Source organism: Lampetra fluviatilis, chromosome 74 (assembly GCF_964198595.1).
Source record: "Lampetra fluviatilis chromosome 74, kcLamFluv1.1, whole genome shotgun sequence".
Classification (NCBI taxonomy): Eukaryota; Metazoa; Chordata; class Hyperoartia; order Petromyzontiformes; family Petromyzontidae; genus Lampetra; species Lampetra fluviatilis.
The window spans coordinates 2,950,490-2,971,661 of NC_136348.1; the positions used below are offsets into that span (position 1 = coordinate 2,950,490).

Sequence of the window (21,172 nt, forward strand, 5' to 3'; positions counted from 1 at the left end):
GGGAACGCAGTACGGACCGAATAAAGGACACTGAGCCAGAGATCGTGGTCAAGTCTTTTATTACACTGGGGTCAGAAGTGAAACGGCATGTCTAAGCAAGTAAGGAAGAAAATTCCCCCGGCGCCAGCATCGGCTTCTTCGTCCGACGACGACGAATTCCCTCCGACCACGGATTCTGCTGGGGTGGTGGAGGAGAGCCCTGCTGAGGGGAGCACGGGGACGGGCGTGGAAGATGTCGGCGCGATGGCGGGTCCGTCAACAACATCGGACGCTGACCAAAGATGGCAACAGGTGGCAGAACAACTGAAGACACTCAAGGACGTCCTGGCGCATCTATGTCACCTCGTTACGCCAAGGACGACGATGGAACGAGAAGGTGCTCCACGGGCCGCCACGTTGCCTGCCCTGCCGCCGCCATTGGCCACGCGGCAAGAAGACGCCATCTTGCGCGCTCCACGGCGCCAAACCGCCATCTTCGCCACGCCGCGGGCCGACGCCATTTTGAATTTGCCTCCCGAACAACCATCATTGGAAGACGGCGTAAAGAGGAGTCGGAGTCGCCACCTTACTACAGTTAAGGAATTCTCTATCGGGGGCGATTGGAGCGCTTTCGCCTGCCGATTTTTGGCGGCGGTTCGTTCAGCAAGATGGACCGATGCGGAGGCCTTGGAAGTGTTGCCGACTCTACTGGACGACGAATCTGTTCGATTTTTCCGTTCCATAACGGCCGATAAGAAGAAGACTTTACGTGGAGTTTTTGAGGAAATGGCCGACGCCTATGAGCCACCTGACGACGCGCATCGGCGATTCGCTCAACGACAACGAGCACCCGAAGAATCGCCCGTGGCGTTCAGGGGTGCGGTGTTGGAGCTGGCCATGGCAGCATATCCTGACACGCCACAGGATCTGCTCGAGCCTCTCATATTGGGCAAAATGCTGGAGCTGTCTCGGGATCTGGGGATCCCCATGCCTGTGTGTGGGCATGAGAAGCTCACGTCCCGGGCGGCAGCAAAGTGTCTGGATGCGCAGTTTAATCTCCGTCGCTGGAAGCAAGTGGCGGCATGGACGGGTGGGCCCGTCAAGGAAGGAGGCGCGATGGGGTGGGACCCCACAAGGGCGATCTATGTGCTGGATGAGCGGGGTCCACAGGAGCTGACGGCTGCCTCCTCTCCATGGCCGGGGCCGCGCGCTACGCCATCGGGACGGGGCCGCCGGGATGCAAGACCTGCGCTTCGGCGCAACGAGGCCGATTGCTTCCGCTGCGGCCGTAGGGGCCATTACGCCAAAGATTGCTGGGCCCGCTTCCCGGGTCCGCCGCAGCAGGAGCCCACAACACCGGACAAGCCGACCAAGGAACCTCCGAAACAGGCATGTCGGCACGCACCAGACACTCGGCAAGGCTTTACACCTCACCCACCACCTTTGTTGCGCGATCCTATTGTTGTTGTTAAAGAAAGGCCATCGACGGGGCCTTGTCATTCAGTTACGCAGTGGCGCAAATTGGCACGGAGAGTTGTCGCGGCCGCTACGGGTTCGTCCACTGTACCGGGGTCCATACAAGGTGTGGACGTGCGCATTTTGGTCGACTCGGGAGCGTCTGCGACTATTATATCGGATGTCATTTTCCATCTGTTGGGCATTCCGCCGGGGGCTGTGCGTCCGGTTTATGGGTCTTGCGTCGCTGCGAACGGGGGTAGTATGGGTATCGTGGGCCAGGTGGATGCTAAGATATCTATAGGGGATGTGTCGGCTTCGGGCGTTGTGTTAATATCGAGATCTTTGGCGGTTCCTTGCTTACTAGGCACGGATTTTTTGGCTAAGATGCCCATTTTGATTAAAATCAATGAGAATTGTATTGAATTGCCGGGTGGCCGTCGAATCTCGTTTCTGCCGTCGCCCTGGGGGTGACCTGCTTCGGCCGTACAGGTGCAGGCGCTGTCCGTCGCATCTGTGGACATCCCACCTGGTTCACAGATGCTTATACCCTTGCGGTATCGGAAGCCCCTGCCCAATCGGCTAGGAGCACAAGGGGTCTTGTTGTCACCATCCGCCACGATAACAACGGGATTGGCGTTAGTTGGGGCACAGACCATCGTCCGGCCGGATCAATTACCGGTTTTACAGGTGCTTAATGCGGGGGTGGAAAACATCCGTGTTCCGGCCGGTACGGTTGTGGCACATGCCACTACGGCGTTTGCGACGCACGATTGTCCGCATCGCCGGGGAGTGGTCGCTGGTGTTTCCGAGCCAAGGGGTTCGGATAATCGTTGGATCGCTACCTTATGTGACGAAAATTCTTCCCTGTCCGTGGGGCAACGTGATGCGCTGCGTAAATTGTTGCTGATGTATTCGGATGTGTTCAGCTCCGACGATTTGGATTTGGGACGCACATCGTTGCTTTCCCATCACATTGAGACGGGCGACGCTGCCCCTATTCGGTTAAATTCGCATCGGATGAGTCCAGCGGAGCGAGAACACGTTCGGGGGGCGGTGGAAGACATGTTGGCTGCGGACATTATATCGCCATCTAACAGCCCATGGGGCGCTCCTGTGGTCTTGGTTAAGAAAAAGGATGGCAACTTGCGATTTTGTGTCGATTTCCGGAAATTGAATAAGATATCGGTGGCAGATGCGTACCCCCTGCCGCGTATGGACGACTCCCTTGACGCATTGTCGGGGGCTAAGTTCTTTTCCACACTGGACCTCTCTTCGGGATTTTGGCAGCTTCCCCTTGACGAGTCCTCACGGGAGAAAACCGCATTCCGTACGCCGCAGGGGTTATTTCAATTCAACTGCCTCCCGATGGGATTGAATGCGGCCCCTGCTACATTTCAAAGATTGATGGAGCTCGTTTTGACGGGGTTGCAGTGGGAGACGTGTCTTATATATTTGGACGATATTATTGTGTTCAGCCGCACATTTGAGGAACATTTAACGCGGCTGGAGACAGTGTTCACGAGGATGCGCTCTGCCAATTTGAAATTCAAACCAAAGAAATGCCACCTACTGCAACGGTCCGTCCGTTATTTGGGGCACATTGTGAGTGCAGAGGGGGTGTCCACGGACCCGGAAAAGACGGCGTGTGTCCGGGATTGGCCGACTCCGGCCTCTGTGGGGGATGTTCGGCGGTTTTTGGGATTTGCCTCGTATTACCGAAGATTTGTGCCGGGGTTTGCGACGATTGCGAGGCCCTTGCATCTCCTTACGGGTAAAGGACGGAAATTTGTTTGGGGAGAGCCGGAAGAGGCGGCCTTTCGGAGTCTGCGTGATCTATTGGCTACGGCCCCGACATTGGATTATCCCGATTTTGATCGCCCTTTCATTCTTGATACGGACGCGAGTGACACAGGTATTGGGGCGGTATTATCACAGTCTAAAGGGGGCGTAGAGCGCGTCGTGGCGTATGGTAGCCGAGTCTTGTCGCCTGCGGAAACACGCTACTGTGTCACTCGTAGAGAACTTTTGGCGGTTGTTTTTTTCCTACGGCAATTTCGACCGTACCTTTACGGTCGTTCTTTTATTGTGCGTACGGATCATGCGGCCTTGCAATATGCACTTAAAATGGACCAGCCATCGGGACAGTGGGCACGTTGGTTGGACACGCTGCAGGAATTTTCCTTCCAAATTCAACATCGGAAGGGAGTGCGCCATGCGAACGCTGACGCACTTTCCAGATTACCAGGGCGCGCCCCTTGTAAATGTGCGTCGGGGACGCATAGGTGTTCGCCGATTCTGAACCCCCCTCAGCCGCTTACGTTGGCCGTCGGGAAGTCGGATACTCCGATGGAACCGGGACCGACTGATGGGGTTTTGAATCTGCCGCGGTCTGTCTGGATTCGGGAACAGATGATGGATGAGTCGTTGTTGTCCATGCGGAAGCGGTCTATGAGGGACAATGGGAGTCCGAGTTCGGCTGTGGGGCCGCGAACCGCTCTCCGAGATGGTCTGCTTATGTGGCAAGAAAGGTTCCAGGAAAGCTGGCGTGTGGTGGTACCAACGTCCTTGCGATTTGAGTTGATTAGAACTCTCCATTGTGACACACTATTGCATTTAGGGGTGCAGAAGACCTTGTTGACGTTACAACGTCATTATTTTTGGCACGGCATGGCGACAGATGTCGTAGGGCACGTGCGCGCGTGCCCTGAATGCGCCCGGCGTAAGCCGCCTAAACATCCTTACGTGCCGCCTCTCCAGTCGATTCAGGTGTCTCGAGTCAATGAATTGGTGGCACTGGACATATTGGGACCCTTCCCACCATCGGCGAGGGGAAATAAATATTTGCTGGTAGGGGTTGAGTATCTCTCCCGTTGGCCGATGGCCTGGCCGTTGCCCGATCAGTCGGCCGCGGCCATCACCGACGCCTTTTTGTTTGGGTACATTATGGACAAGGGGGCGCCGGAGAGACTCCTCACGGACCAGGGCCGAAATTTCTCTTCTAAATTATTGGCTGAAGTGTGCGCAGGCCTTGGGACTAAGAAGATACGGACATCTCCATACCATCCGCAGACGGATGGTATGGTTGAGCGGCTGAACAGGACATTATCTGCCATGCTTTGCCATACTGTGAGTGAACAGCAATCGGATTGGGATCTGCACATCCCCGGAGTGCTTTCGGCGTACAGGATGACGCCCCATGCGGCTACAGGGTATTCGCCGTTTTACCTTATGTATGGTCGGGAAAACGTGCCTCCGGTGGATGTGCAATTGGGTACTGGGGTGAAGGGACCTCGTAAACCACTCCCTGAATACATTCAGGACACGGTTCGCCGGGTTACGGAGGCGCGGGAAAACGCCCGCGTGGCTACGGCCAAAGCCCAGGCCCGGAACGAGCGGTATGCTCGGCGGTCTGAGGGGGAGTGCCCCTGGAAGGTGGGAGACCTGGCCTGGCTCCATTGCCCGCAGGTGCGGCCGGGGACCTCTCCTAAATTGCACAAACCTTGGCATGGTCCTGTGCGCCTCATTGAGGTTCCCAATCCACAGTCGGCGCGCGTTCAGTTTGGTTCTCGCCGTTGGTTTGTTCATACGTCGCGGTTGAAACCATATGTTGCTCCCCTACGTGATGCGTCATCTCCCAATGTTGCCTTGCCGGGGTCTGTTGCTGCTGACTCTGACTCTTCCCCGCCTGCGTCCATTGATCTTGCTGGAGCGCCTGTCGTACCTGTTCCAGACAGGCCGACCGTGACACCGCGGGGGAGGAGTGGGCCTGTTCGGAGGGCGCCTGCCAGGGCTGCGGGACCTTCAAGCCCGGCGACCCTTCCGACCCCGCTGCAGGCGCATTCGCGGAATACGACCAAGACTGATTCGTCAGGGACACGAGATGTCGGTGGACTTCCAATCGCAGCAGGGGAATTACCCCCTGTCATTTCTCGTGTTCCATCGCGTCCCCGTTCTACAAGTGGGCCGCCGACCGTCCGGGACGGGCCGGCGACCCGCACTCGTTCCAAATCGCTTACGTTTCGTTGATTGTATGTTGTTATTGTTCTTGTTCTTGCCGTCGTATTTATCGCATGCTTTCGTACGTTCGTCGATGTTACTTGTGTGTTGTTCTTGTTGTTATATTGCATGCTTAGTGTCCTTTAAGGGGGAAGGTCGGTTCACCGCATTACGCTTTGGTGTTGTTCAGCCGAAGTCGGCTGGGTTTTTTCTATGGGGGAGGGTGGTGTAATGCGGGCGAAAGCGACCTTCCGGATGTGACGTCACGAGGAGGCGGAGCCAGGTGACGTGGGTGAAAGGTAGGGGGTCCTTAAGCGGGTAAACCGGAAGGAGAAGTCAGTCGGGGTGTGAATGGAAAGGTGTGGGGCCACGCGGGCGTACGAGCCGAGGGGGCACCGTCAGAAGCGGGAGCCAACCCTGGGAACAGTAGGGAGCTACTGGGAGGTGTAAAGCTGCAGATAGAGATAGGCAGTAAGGCTGTGTGTGAGGGGCAGCGGGGTGGCTGCCAAGAGTCGCAGGAGCGACGAGAAGGCGAGACAGCACGAGGCTGTCAGAGCTGCAGCAGGAACAGCCAAGGGAGCTGTGTGAGTGTACAGCAGCGGAGCTGCTGTGGGGCTGCAAGAGCGACAAGAACAGCAGCGGGGCTGCTGATGTGGACTGGAGTGACATCGTAACCAGCACAGAGAGAATAAGAGAGACAGCCGTGTGGGAACGCAGTACGGACCGAATAAAGGACACTGAGCCAGAGATCGTGGTCAAGTCTTTTATTACACATGCATCAGATTTTTGGGTTCCTCACATATGGTATCAGAGGTGTGGGTCCCTCTCAATCGAACAATAACGGGGATCGTTTCAGTTATGACAGCTTGCAGATAGAAACATTGCATGATCGTATACTAATAATGACAGAATTTGTACCCCAGTGGAGGGCATCCCCCACCCGGCGCTTCTTACCGGTATTGTGAGACTTACAAATCCAGACCTCTCCTCCTCTTGAACCGTTCACAATACCCTGTGGTAGTACCATAATCATCTCAATAAAGCGATCACTTTCCAATGCCCATTTTGATCTCGGGAGTTACCCGGGTGGTGTCACACTGTACTCATTGTTTTAGCATGTCGCAAATTCCGATATGGCTGTTGCAACGGCCAGAGAGTGACAGCGGCGGGGGCCGGGCTGCAACCTTTTTAGACAGTTTATAACATTTCAAAGTGCATGGGATTGGCACTCCAAAACATGATAAATGTACAGTAACGCCAATTACACAACCGAAGTAGACAGCAAGCCGTCCATGGAGACGTGATCAACGTCAATACATAATGGTAATAAGCCGGATAAACCGAAAAGTACCCATTGTACCCATCAAACAGTCAGCTGGGTTGCCCCATGGGGGTATTGACCCATGGGCGAAACTGTAGGGGGCGCTACGCAACTGGCCGTGGTCCCGGCAGGTGAAGCTGCCAGCTCAGTCCGCTAAGACTTACTGTATAGCGACCCCTGCCTACTCGTAAGGTAAAGTTGTTTGGGGACTCCACTAATCGCAGCACCCATTTTTTACGTAAATATACGTAATATTAGCGTAACTACCATTCGCACACTTGCATACACACCACACTCACACAGCGCAGGGTCTGCGCCCACAGTGCACTGCAGCACTGCGGCGCAGACCTTGCCAAACCTATGCTATCGCTCTCTTCCGGGCGTGTTAATTATTTATTTTCATCGAATCAAAGTGAGCTGTGGCTTTTTGCCGGCTGTTTTATTTTCATCGAATCAGAGCGAGCTGTGTGGGCGGGTCCGTAAATAAATTAACGTCCAGATAGGCACGCAGGCGACCAAACCAGCGTAGTTGTTTAAGATGGGTGGCCTTCCTGTAAACACAATGTCTCAAGGATCCATCAGGTCTCCTCTCAAACAGAACATCCAAGAATGGTAGTTTGCCATCTTTCTCCACTTCCATGGTGCATTTGATGGATGGGTGTCTGGAATTGATGTGGTCCAGAAAATGGTTCAATGCTGGGAGGCCATGTGGTCAAATGACGAAAGTGTCATCCACATATATCTTCCACAGGGAAGGACGCAGGGTGGACGTCTGGATAGCATCTGATTCAAACTTTTCCATGAACACATTGGCTATCACTGGTGACAAGGGGGAGCCCATGGGGGTACCCTCATTCTGTTTTAGAAGGTTCCATTCCAGGTAAAGTAAGTCTTGGTGAGGCAATGCCTAACCAGCGCAGGTACATCCGAGTTCAGTCCATGTTGGACCAAGTCTTCGATTATTGTTAAGGTGTCAGGAACTGGGACTTTGGTAAACAGAGATACCACATCAAGACTGACGAGGATATCGTCAGGAGACAGTACCATGTCCTTGACCATAGAGACCAATTGGGTTGAGTTAAGTACTGCTGTCGAGGTCTTGCCAGTGAAGGGGAGCAGAGTATCTGATAGTAAACGGGCCAGTTTGTAGGTAGGAGAGTTGATTGTACACTATGGGTCGTAGTGGGGAGCCTTCTTTATAGATCTTGGGAAGACCATAGAATCTGGGAGGTCTTGCAGCTGAGGGTTTTAAGGAGGGACGTTTGGTTGGTTCGATTAGGGACGTCGAACTCGTGATGATCTTGTTGGTCTTTGTCGTTAGGCTGTTAGTCGGATCCTACTGATGATCTTGTTGGTCTTTGTCGTTAGGCTGTTAGTAGGATCCTACTAACAGCCTAACGACAAAAACCAACAAGATCGAACCAACCAAACGTCTTTTACGAGGATTCATGTCTGCATTTACCACAATACTTGCAGTCAAATGCAAACAAAACACACTATGATAATATATGCATTGTCCTTGAAACTGATTGGTCCACACCAAGGGACGGCTTTTTTTGAGCCTTGACCCAATTGGTGCTCGACCAGAGGACGCCAATTGGTGCTCGACCAGAGGACGCCAAAAGGCGTACAGCTCACACATTATCATAGTGTGTTTTTGCGGTTGGGGGTTGTGAGGGGTCCTACGATCCCTCGCAAACACTCCTAATGGCTGGGGGGGCTACGGACGTACTGGCCTGCAACGGCAGACATGCAGACCTCGGTGAGGGACTCTGGGGTCACCCGCGTCCCTCACTGAGGTCCGCACCTTGGCTGAGAAACGTATATAAGGCAGACCTCTGGAGAGGTCCTGGCAGTTGAAGACGACCAGTTGAAGCAAGAAGACCTGCTAGAATAGGACCCTGGACCCCTAGCTTTGCCGTCTTTTTAAGGGCCGAAGCTCTGTGAGGCCAGTGGTGGACCCTGGGTCTCCCATAGGATATTATAGCCAGAGGACCTGGAGCACAGCCGGGGCAGGCATGTTACGTAGGAGGCGTATAATATACCGAGTGGAAGTACTCGAGATAAACCGTACGAGGAGTTGATGTTTAGTAGTTAGGGCGCGTGTATATAATAAAGACGTGCCCCCAACAAAGTGTCTCCGGAGAAAACACGACACAGAAATGAATCCTCATAAGGTTTCAGTTTTGTTGCCAGAAAAAAGGGGAAAACTCCTATTATTAACTCCTATCATTTTTCATTGCTGGAGGGTTTGCCCCCCTCCCTACCTTAAAATACTGGCTCCGCCCCTGAGTGTGTGACAGTGTCAAGTTTGTATTTGCAGTAAAGTCTATTAATTCTATTGAGCACGGAGGTTATATCAAAACGGTAGTTTATTTTTGTTTTCCTCTGGAAGTCTTTGTAAGATTGGAGTCAGGAAGTTATCACAGCACACGTGCAGCTGAAGTCGGAACTTCATACCAGCATTCAAGGACATCTGTGCCTTGCTTCACACCTCTAAGTTGCAATTGAACATTAATTTATGCATTTGTGCATAACACAAATAGTATTTTTTTCAACACCCTTTGCTATGTCAGCTAAATTTAGCTTTCATAAATAGTCATTTTGAAGCCAGACAGCTGAAATCGTGTGCTCGGAGTTTTGGGTTAACATTCATTTTGAAGATACTAGGGCTTCCAGGCATGTTTATAACCATTTGCCCTCTCATTGTGTGCCATAACAGCCCGTGTGATGAATTTGGGATACTTTTTCACTATCATGAATATATGTATAAGTATAGACGTGTAAGTCACGTGTGACTATATATGCATTGGTACTGATGTGTAGATGGTGTGGATATATTTTTCTGTCTGCAGCTGTCGCTTCCTCTGCAGAATTGGTCTGATGGAGCAAAGGCACTCGGCGCGGCTCGGTGCAAAAAGGCAACAATGCGACCTGCGTGCCAACAGCACAGATCGTACTGAACATTTGACACAGCACCAGAGAACTCACACAGCAGAGAAACCCGTCAAGTGCAGTGTGTGTGGGAAAACGTTTGCACAGTCATCTACTCTTGTAAAACCCCAGAGAACACACACAGGAGAGAAACCCTTCAAGTGCAGTGTGTGTGGGAAGGCATTTTCACAGTCAGCTACTCTTGTAGCACACCAGAGAACACACACAGAAGAAAAACCCTTCAAGTGCAGTGTGTGTGGGACGGCGTTTGCACAGTCATCTGCTCTGGTAAATCACCAGAGAACACACACGGGAGAGAAACCCTTCAAGTGCGGTGTGTGTGGGAAGGCGTTTGCACTTTTATCTACTCTTGTAGAACACCAGAGAACACACACGGGAGAGAAACCCTTCAAGTGCGGTGTGTGTGGGAAGGCGTTTGCACAGTCATCTACTCTTTTAAAACACCAGAGAACCCACACGGGAGATAAACCCTTCAAGTGCAGTGTGTGTAGGAAGGCGTTTGCACAGTCATCTGCTCTTGTAATACACCAGATAACCCACAAGGGAGATAAACCCTTCAAGTGCAGTGTGTGTGGGAAGGCGTTTGCAAAGTCATATCCTCTTGTTATACACCAGAGAACACACACGGGAGAGAAACCCTTCAAGTGCAGAGTGTGTGAGAAGGCGTTTGCACGGTCATCTACTCGTGAAGCACACCAGACAACACACACGGGAGAGAAACCCTTCAAGTGCAGTGTGTGTGGGAATGCGTTTGCACGGTCATCTGTTCTTGTAATACACCAGAGAATCCACACGGGAGATAAACCCTTCAAGTGCGGTGTGTGTGGGAAGGCGTTTGCACATTCATCTACTCTTGCAGAACACCAGAGAACACACACAGGAGAGAAACCCTTCAAGTGCAGTGTGTGTGGGATGGCGTTTGCACAGTCATCTGCTCTTGTAAAACACCAGAGAACACACATGGGAGAGAAACCATTCAAGTGTGGTGTGTGTGAGAAGGCGTTTGCACGGTCATCTACTCTTGTAGAACACCAGAGAACACACACGGGAGAGAAACCCTTCAAGTGCAGTGTGTGTGGGAAGGCGTTTACACTTTCACCAAATCTTCAAAGACACCAGAGAACACACAAGCATCACAATATCCACAAGGAGTGGAGTCTGAAATCAGCTTGTGAAAGTCAAAGTGATGCAATGAGTCCATCCCTCGTGAAACAAGAACCGGAAGAAAATCCCAACTTGGATACTTTGAAAGGTATCGAGGTGAAACGTCAAGATGTGAAGGTGAAATGTGAAGATGAAGATTCAACTCCAAAGTCGGACCTTCACATCGATGGAGGCAACGTGAAGCAGGAGGAGAATTCTCACTGTGAGGCAGAGCGAGGCAACTCCCAGCAGTTTGTGGAAGTGGAGGTGTGGGTGGACTTCCTCCGAGACAATACAAAGTCAAATGGAGACCCGGGAGATGTGTAAGCTTGAGACGATGTCGCTCCAATAGACGCACCTTTGTCACAGGCCTTTAATGACAAGAATGTGAAGTTGAACACTCGGTTCCTAGGTTCAACCTGCAGGGTAAGAGCGGCCAGTCTTTGTGGACCTGTGTGTTGGGTAGATTTCTAACCAGGAGCGAGAGCCAATAAGCCCCCAAGCATTCACTGTTATAAATTGCATTTATATGGTGCTTACTTAATCGCCTCGGCAACTCGGAGTTTTGTATCGTATCTCGTTTCAAACACTCGAAGAGCACCCCCAAGTAGCAGCTGCCACTGTTTGGCACAAGGTGGTGGCCCTGCACCGGCCTGCATGTAGACAAGAGCCTGTCAGTAGATGGCGATGGTTGATGTGGCACCTTGGTTGTGGAGTTTGTAGGTAATGTTTGGAATTTGCTCAATTTTGACCCAGACACCAGCCTTCGTTTTGAATGGCGCAATAGTATTAGTTAAAATGATTGTCAATAATTTAGAATGATTACTTGTCTGATGGTGGGCGCACATGTAACATGTTGTCTATAAGGGTCAAACATTGAATAAGTGATGTTAGAACAAAGTTTGTGTTTTGCAAGTAACCTGTACAGATCACTCGGGTGAGACTCATTGTTCTTGTGATACAGGTCAAAGGGTACTTTTGTGTTTTCAGGAAGCGTCTGCCTCTGGAGCAACTCATTGTCTTTTAAATAGTGAGCACACTCGGATCATTAATCAGTTACAAGGCACACACAATTAAAAGTTACACGAAAAGGAGGAACATTCTCTACAACACGAATTATAATTTTGTATTATGTGTTGAAATACATTTTGTCGAATTAGGACGAGAAATGGTCCTTGCTGATTGTAAAGTGACGAAAAAAATTGCACACGAGCGACGCATCCACGCAAGCTCCCGATGCTCCGTTTTGAAGTTTGAAAATGAAAACTTTGAATTGTATTATGTTTTGAATTAGATAAATGTACTTCATTAAAAGCTTATTCATTGAAAACGATATTTCGTGTGAATTTTCTCTTGTCGTGAAGTAGATGGTCTTCCTGGGGGTTCAGTTTGATGCGGACTTTCACCTGTTTGGGATCGCGGGATCGAGATGAGGCGACACAGAGCTGGCCGTGCGATAAGACCGCCGTCTGCAGATCGATTCCAACGCGATCGAACGTCTGTCCCTGCCCCTCCGTCGTTCATGTAGGGGGCACGTAGGTTTGCAGCGCCCCCTGCACGAAAGCGACGGAACGTGCAGCGTTCGTCAAGAAGTTGTGCGTAAGCGCCATAACAAGGGGGGGGGGGTGTCAGGAGGGGAGGGGTGATCCCGACCTGGGGATAAAAGGCCGGCCCTCTGGACGGACCGGGCAGTGTTCACCAACTCAAGCCTGAGGACATCCGAAGACCTGAAGACTGGAACAGCACCCGGGGACCCTCAACCGAGGCTCTTGTTACAGCCGGGTTGGAGCGGACCTGAGGTGAGCTCAGACACTCTGGGACCCTCCCCCAGCTCTAGCCAGAGCCGGGTTGTAGCGGACCAGAGGTGAGCTCCAGTACCCTGGCTGGGACGGGGCGTCCAGTCTTCCCTTAACGCCGGGCTAAGGGACCCGTGGGTGGCAGAGCCCGGAGTGTGCAGGCTGCGATAGAAACGAGGCTGTCACTCCCGTAGGCTATCGGTTGGAAGGGGTCGTACCCCTTCGTGTTTCAGTCGTGTGTAGAGCCGAGTTCGAAAGAGTTATAATAAACGTGTTGCCTCAACCAGACGTCCCCGTGTGGTTAGTTAAGGACACAACACTTATATAAAAGAGTATAGCCAGTGGGTTTTCAAAGTACCTTCGTTTTACAGAAATCAATTTCGCGTGAGCCCACCGCATTGAAACAATGCTCAGCTGAGCCAGGCGAGCCCCGGGAGGGGGGGGGGGGGCTCACCTCATCTTTGTCACGTGCCGTAGCTCACGTGACATCTGCCGCGACAATGTCTGGATGTTTTCGCCTGAGGACGATCGCTCGTGTTGCGATCGAAACGTCGTGATTTATTTATTATTATTTTATTTGTTCTACCTACGTGACTTTACTGAAAGAACCAAAGAGGATGAAAGACATCTTGTCTGCTGATCTTGTTCATATCCGTGTACATCGATATCCCACATTGCTTACACGTTCACACCACACACAATGAAATAAATAGAAACTAGAACGACTTCTGGGAATGGGCAAATATCGAGGAAACTTTCAATGGAGCGAGTTCAGTTAGTTCGATTCAACATCTCTCTGCCCGTCTGTGTCTCTGTTCGCCTCTGTGTGTTTCTCTCTGCATGTGTCTATGTCGTCTCTGTGTTCCTCTTGTCTGTGTCTGTACTGGCCTGTGCGTGTTTGTCTATCAGCGTCTGTCCAACCGGAGTCAACGACTGTCAGTAGCAGCAGGCTCCCGTTCAAGTCCCACGGCTACACGCCACTCAAACTTGCTCCCAACACACAAAGACAAACATCCCCCGTGTAGACTGGACAGAATGTCAGGGCAAGTGCTGTTAGCGAGCACCTAACACAAACACAAAGATCCCCCGTATAGCCTGCACAGAATGTTGGGGCAAGTGCTGTTAGTGAGCATCTAAGACAAAGACCCCCCATATAGCCTGGACAGACTGTAGGGGCAAGTGCTGTTAGCGAGCACCTAACACAAACAGAAAGATCCCCCATATAGCCTTAACAGTTTCATTTCATTTTCATGTATTTGGTATAGCCCTGTGAGCCATTCGGCTCTTGAATCGGGTGCAACCGCAACAAATAAAAAACATGAAATAGAAAACATCTCAAAGTGACTATGCGCAAACAGAAAAAGCCATGGAAAAACTGCAAAGTATTCCAGAAAAAAGCACCGTACACCAACGCTGTGCAAAAATCCCAATGGGATGCCAGTCAAACAACAACAACAACCACAAGACAACTTAGATTAAAGCCATCATTCTAACTCCGTACTACAACAAACACGGCTAAACCAAAAATATTTTTGAAATCACCAAAATAAAGCCATAAGCAATGTAACAGTGATCATAGGAACTGTGACCGAAATTTCACAATAAACGACAAAAAACATGTTCCACCAAATTTCTATTTAAAGCTTTCGTGACTGCAGGGATTCATCTTCATGGTTCTTTCGGTAAAGTCACGTAGAATGTAAATAATAAAAGAATAAAAATAATAAAATAATTCTCACGACGTTTCGGCCACAACGCAAGCAGCCGACCTCAGGCGAAGAACAGGTCTGTCAGAAAGACAGCGTCTGAATGAACACCACCAGGCTTGGCAGCGTATTTTTAAGTTGGGTTGGAGGGGGAAGAGCGCCTTGACAAAGGAATTTGCATATCAAGAGGGATTTAGCATATTCATGGTAAATGCAGGTATGTGATTAGCACTACTTATGCCCGTGCATTATGCAGGATTAGCAACATCAAACGAAGGGGATATGGGAAATGCAGGTATGTGATTAGTACTACTTATGCCCGTGCATTATGCAGGATTATCAGCATCAAAGGGAGGGGATATGGGAAATGCAGGTATGTGATTAGTACTACTTATGCCCGTGCTTTATGCAGGACCAGCAGCATCAAAGGGAGGGGATGGGGGTAGCATGATGCTGCTGGTCCTGCATAATGCACGGACATAATATGACTTTGAAACCCCCCGCCCACCTCCTACGCATTTACCATATATATGCCAAAATCCTCTTGATATGCAAATTATTTTGTCAAGGCGCTCTTCTTCCAACCTCCCCCCCTCCAACCCAGCTTAAATATACGCTCCAAGCTTGGTGGTGTTTCATTCTTCACCTGAGGACGGCTGCTTGCGTTGTGGCTGAAGTTTAATTATGTTTTATGTTTATTATTGTATTACTTCCCTTCTACGTGACTTTACCGAAAGAACCAAGAAGATAAATCCCTGCAGTCACGAAAGCTTTGAATCGAAATTTAATACGATTCTTGCCCTGTACCCCCCACAGTTCACATATCCGACCCCTGGTTCGATTTAACAGATAATTTACATACATATGTATAGAGTGCGATTTAATACTTCTAATGAGATTAAAATATCGTACCTCCGTTTATGGTGGTATACATTATTAAACCAGTTGATAGTTTATAGACGTTTAATGTTCAGTGTTATTGTTTATAGTGTTATCAGTTTACGTGTTTTTAAGTACAGGTGATCCCCGGTATACTTCGGTATTCTGGACCTGAACGTTGCAAAACAATTCCTAACGAAGACATTTCCCCACCAGAGCGCAAGCAGCTAATGAAAAGAACACCGGCGGGAGCACGTGCTTCCATGGTTGGTTAGGGAGAGGGCATTGTTGTATTGCCCACAGGTGCAATCGGATATGTCCGCCCATGGCCGGTTCCGGTCGAGGTCATCGAGGTGGGTGATGTAAAGACAGTGCGTCAACTAAGCGACAAGTGGTGACAACAGGATTGAGAGATTTCGAGAAGGGAAGGCGGGACCAAGTGTGGACGGAGGTTCATGCTGAGAATAAGAGAGGGGGAGAAACGAGGTTCGGGGCTGTGTTGGCCGGGATTCGGGTCGAGGCTGGTTGCCGTCTCGTCGTCATCGTTGCTATATTTTGACGCCTGGGTCCTAAGCCGCGTTAAAGGCTAAATAAAAGAACCCTCTGTAGTCTGAGTCTGGAGTCATTACAATTTTAAGGATTCATAATTGCACTGGCTTATATTGGGTTTGTTCGATTATTTATATATTCATACTGAATATTGCTATTTGATGCCATTGAGATGGAACATTCATCCAGCAATGGACAGCTTAATCCTAATACCACCAAAGTGTTATTCAAATAATTGTAATCCCATCCTGATCCTGCACCTTCATGTTTCACATTTCCCACATCCTTGCGGCCGATAGCGTACTTTTGACTCAATAACACCGCTACTGTTACTACGCTCACATGGAGCAGAGACGCTCTCCACAGCCCCACGCACAAGGAGGCAAGAAGCCATTCAATTGCTCTGTGTGTGGGAAGTCCTTTTCATGGCCATCACATCTTCATAGTCACCAGAGAACACACGGGCGAGAAGCCATTCAATTGCTCTGTGTGTGGGAAGTCCTTTTCATGGCCATCACATCTTCAGAGACACCAGAGAACACACGGGCGAGAAGCCGTTCATGTGCTCTGTGTGTGGGAAGACATTTGCACACTCGTCACATCTTCAGAGTCACCAGAGAACACACACGGGCGAGAAGCTATTCCTGTGTTCTGTGTGTGGGAAGACATTTGCACGGTCATCAACTCTTCAAGATCATAAGAAAACACACACGGGTGAGAAGCCATTCCTGTGCCCTGTGTGTGGGAAGACATTTTCTAAGTCATCACATCTTCAGAGTCAACAGAGAACACACACGGGCGAGAAGCTATTCCTGTGTTCTGTGTGTGGGAAGACATTTGCACACTTGTCAACTCTTCAAAACCATCAGAGAACACACACGGGTGAGAAGCCATTCCTGTGCTCTGTGTGTGGGAAGACATTTGCAAAGTCATCACATCTTCAGAGACACCAGAAAATACACACGGGCCAGAAGCCATTCCTGTGCCCTGTGTGTGGGAAGACATTTGCACAGTCATCACATCTTCAGAGACACCAAAGAACACACACGGGCGAGAAGCCATTCCTGTGCACTGTGTGTGGAAAGTCATTTGCACGGTCATCAAAACGGAAGAGGCATCAGAAGGTCCAAGATTATAGGAAGCTGAAATCAAAAGGTGAAATTCAAGGTGCTGCAATGATTCCAGAAGATAATTCCGCCTTCGATCCCATGAAGTTGGATCCCGAGAGATGGCTGGATGTCATGGAGTGGCTCGAGGATCAAACCGAGAGCTCGCGGTGAATGAAATATAATGTTGCATGAGGTTATACCTATTAAGCTGTCTTGAGTACTTTTGTGTGTAATTCTGACCCTTCATTTTACAGTTCGTTTGAGAGTTTCTTGACGTGCAGGTGGTGATTTTTGATGTTGTCGGATTACTTTGTGAAGTGGTGTGATGAGCAGTGGTTGTGAGATGGTTCAATTCCGGACAATATTGTAGTGTTTAAGTCTTCCTGTTGAGCTAAAGTTGGAATGCATCTGTAGTTAGATCTTTACTCAACATTTTAAACGGGTTTTTTTCAAGTATAAAGCTTTTTTTGGATGGTAATAATCTACTTTAGGATGTACATTGATGACGCGTTCGTTGGATATATGGCCTTGACTTCAACATAGACGAGCAGTGAACAAACGTGGTGAACTAATTAGAGCATCATGGGTAATGATACTTTAACACTTTGGTATTCCAGGAACATATATGGTTTGCATTGTACTGTAACTGTTTGAACATAGAACATAATACATATTCGGTTGGAATTTTAACGTATAAATTATTGCAGATTAATAAAAACGTATTTTTAACAAATGTTTGTCCGTTTATTTATTTTACAATGTTCATAGCAAAAACGTGTTTTAAGCGAGTTTCAGGTGGAGGATCTTCGTCACACAAATCTGCCCTTAACCGGCAGCATCTTGGCTGTCTCTCCATTAACATGTGTCCCTGGAGGGGAAAGGTCCCCATTACAAATCTATTCGCAACGTTACGGTCCCTAATCATCAAGTATGACATGTGAACTGTAACACTATCAACGATAACATAAATCATTAAAATACAATAATCTATTAACCAGTTTCATCATTTATAACACCAAAAACAGAGGTACGGTATTATTAGTTTTGAGCAACATAAATGGAGGTTCGTGATTATAATCGCATAATAATAATAATTATAATCGCACTGTGATAATGTTAGAATCACACTTTGGCCATATGCATGTTAAGTGAATGCGAACCGGGGGTAGGATATTCAAGATTTGTATCTCATTACAATTATTAAAATACCACTGTAGTCGTATTAGAATCAAACTGTCCACTGTTTGATGAATGTCATGTTAATTTAATCGAATAGCTATATATGGTGTGTATAACAATCACATATTATAACATAATTACATTTCATATGATTTGAAAAACATACGTTCATTTAAAAAAAAACTGAGAATTTCTTGGACCTTGTGGGGAGATGGAGCACAGTGTATCGGATCGTCTCCGCTTTACCCAAACTACATCTCCCCAACAAGGAAGCCTTCCCTCTGCTGTGTATTTTAGCCGTATATTTGAGGACGCTATTGAAGATGACAATTCGTCAAGAAAAGGCATGATTACAATGTCTTTCATAAAGGAGTATGAGTTAATTCATGAGTAGTATTCGCTAAGCCCAGATGGCACTAACCTGCACTCAGTTATGTTGAAACAAAGTAAACATTAGTCGCTGAAATCTCAGCTCATTCATGGTCATTGCAATTATTTCCAAATCCGTGTGGGGTTCCACGAGGACAGGGCACGGCCAAAAACTCTCACGTTATAAACTCACACTGTAAGCTCTAACATTATAAACTCTAACAATATTACTTTTATAGCTATACGTTAAAACGCTATAACAATAACACTGTAAACTAATTTTATAGTAAAATCTCATGTTGTGAACTCTAGCAATAAAACCTATGAGCTCTACATTATACCGCTAAAAATAACATTATAAGCTAGTGTTATAGATTGGAACACCATACAATGAAGTGTGATATTGGAATCGCATTCCAATTATTAGAATTACTCCGTGGTCCTCTTAGAATCACACTATGCTCGTAAGTACGTTACATGTCTTTACGTAACATGTCTGTTTGTAATATGGACGTGCGAACCAAGGATGGGATCTGTGAAACGGAAGGTGCAGGATCAGGATCTGATTAAATGTTTTGTCGTACCAGAATTACACTGTGCTCAAATCTACGTTATATGTAAGTACGGATCAGAAGACCAACATGTGGCTTGCGAGGTGCCAGGTTTATAATCGCATAAAATTATTAGAATCACACCATGGTCGTATTAGAATCAAGTTGCCCAATGATTGATGAATGTTCCATCTCAATGGCATCGAATAACAATAAACAAGTATGGAAATATATATATATATATAATTGAACAAACCAACAATGAGCTCGTGAGATTATGATTCGTTAGAATTGTGATGACTCTAGACTCAGACTGTAGAGGATTATTTTATTTAGCATTGAACACTGCTTACGACCCCGGAATCACGATCTAGCAACGACAACTGTGATGCCGCCGCCACGAAGCCGTTCAGCAGGCGCCCCATCTACGACCTCGCCACGACCAAGCGACGGAGCCGACCCCGCGTCCCCCTCACCTCACCTCACATGAACACACCCGCACGCATTTCCCCCCCACCCATAGAGCTGGAAGGGGAGGTCACCTGATCGACCGGTTTTTATCCGAGAAGCCCTTATCAGGATTGACTTTCACGGTTTCCGGCGACCAGGGAATTGGACGACCTCCCCCGACGCTACGTTGCACCGCGGCGCTGCGACCGGCCTTAAGATGGTATTGTCGCGGCGAGGGGCATTCGGCCACCGCGGTTGAAACGCATCCCCCACACACCCCCCACGTATCGACGAGGCAAGCAGGGGAGAGACGGGACGGCATGATTAGCAGGACTGCAGGGGCTCTTGCGCGTAGTCGCTGATGGTTAGGATAATTACGCTTGAGCGCGCAGGCACCATTGTTAGGGAAGGTGTAATAAAAGACTTGACCACGATCTCTGGCTCAGTGTCCTTTATTCGGTCCGTACTGCGTTCCCACACGGCTGTCTCTCTTATTCTCTCTGTGCTGGTTACGATGTCACTCCAGTCCACATCAGCAGCCCCGCTGCTGTTCTTGTCGCTCTTGCAGCCCCACAGCAGCTCCGCTGCTGTACACTCACACAGCTCCCTTGGCTGTTCCTGCTGCAGCTCTGACAGCCTCGTGCTGTCTCGCCTTCTCGTCGCTCCTGCGACTCTTGGCAGCCACCCCGCTGCCCCTCACACACAGCCTTACTGCCTATCTCTATCTGCAGCTTTACACCTCCCAGTAGCTCCCTACTGTTCCCAGGGTTGGCTCCCGCTTCTGACGGTGCCCCCTCGGCTCGTACGCCCGCGTGGCCCCACACCTTTCCATTCACACCCCGACTGACTTCTCCTTCCGGTTTACCCGCTTAAGGACCCCCTACCTTTCACCCACGTCACCTGGCTCCGCCTCCTCGTGACGTCACATCCGGAAGGTCGCTTTCGCCCGCATTACACATGCGTAAAACACCCACAATGGGAATACGTAAACGTAAACACACCAACAAAATACATTTTAATATGAGAAAAAATAGGTGGCCCATAGCGCATTTGTCTGTGTGTGTACATACAGACGGAAGATGCAGGGGCCAACCTGTGTGCGATCGGAACGGTGCGATTCCTGACCAATGTCACTGTGGATGGCGCACACGCTGAAGCACACCGGAGCTGTGTCTTTGCGATGCAAGGGCATGGTGGAGCGCATATGGATGGTGCGTTACAAATAAAATAAAACAAAACAAACCGCTGGAAGCAGCCATGCGAGCAGGCTACCTTGAGAGCGATCGCGAATGGGTTGCGTGTCTAGAAGAAGCCTCGCTCTTTCAGATTCCGTACCAGCTCCGTCAACTCTTCGCTACGATTCTGCTGTATTCCATGCCAGCAGATACGAAGGCTCTCTGGGATAAATTCTACGACGAATTGGCTCGCGATTACGAGTACCAGTACCGCCAGCTGACCAACAAAGAAGAAATGGTAAATCATCTTGGTTCTTTCGGTAAAGTCACGTAGAAGGGAAGTAATAAAATAATAAAAATAAAACATAATAAAATAATTCTCACGACGTTTCGCCCACAACGCAAGCCGCCGTCCTCAGGTGAAAACCAAGTCTGTCGAGGCGACAGCGTCTGAATAAAACAGCACACGTGCTTGGAGCATATATGTAAGCTGGGTTGGAAGGGGGGGAAAGGGCGCCTTGACAAAATAAATTTGCATATCAAGAGGAATTTAGCAT

The 21,172-nt window shown here is 49.2% G+C and overlaps 2 protein-coding genes across 2 annotated transcripts in view; one reads left to right on the forward strand and one right to left on the reverse strand.

Annotated features, from left to right (window-relative positions):
- The window catches only part of LOC144953332 (uncharacterized), a 446,639-nt gene extending 429,577 nt beyond the window's left edge, over positions 1-17,062 (forward strand). The window contains 3 exon segments of the mRNA XM_078883895.1: positions 9,610-11,173; positions 16,309-16,325; positions 16,327-17,062. Coding sequence (XP_078740021.1) covers positions 9,638-11,173; positions 16,309-16,325; positions 16,327-17,062 — 2,289 coding nt within the window. The 5' untranslated portion in view covers positions 9,610-9,637.
- Positions 1-21,172, reverse strand: part of LOC144953347 (uncharacterized) — a 142,030-nt gene that overhangs the window by 10,430 nt on the left and 110,428 nt on the right. The window lies entirely within an intron of this gene.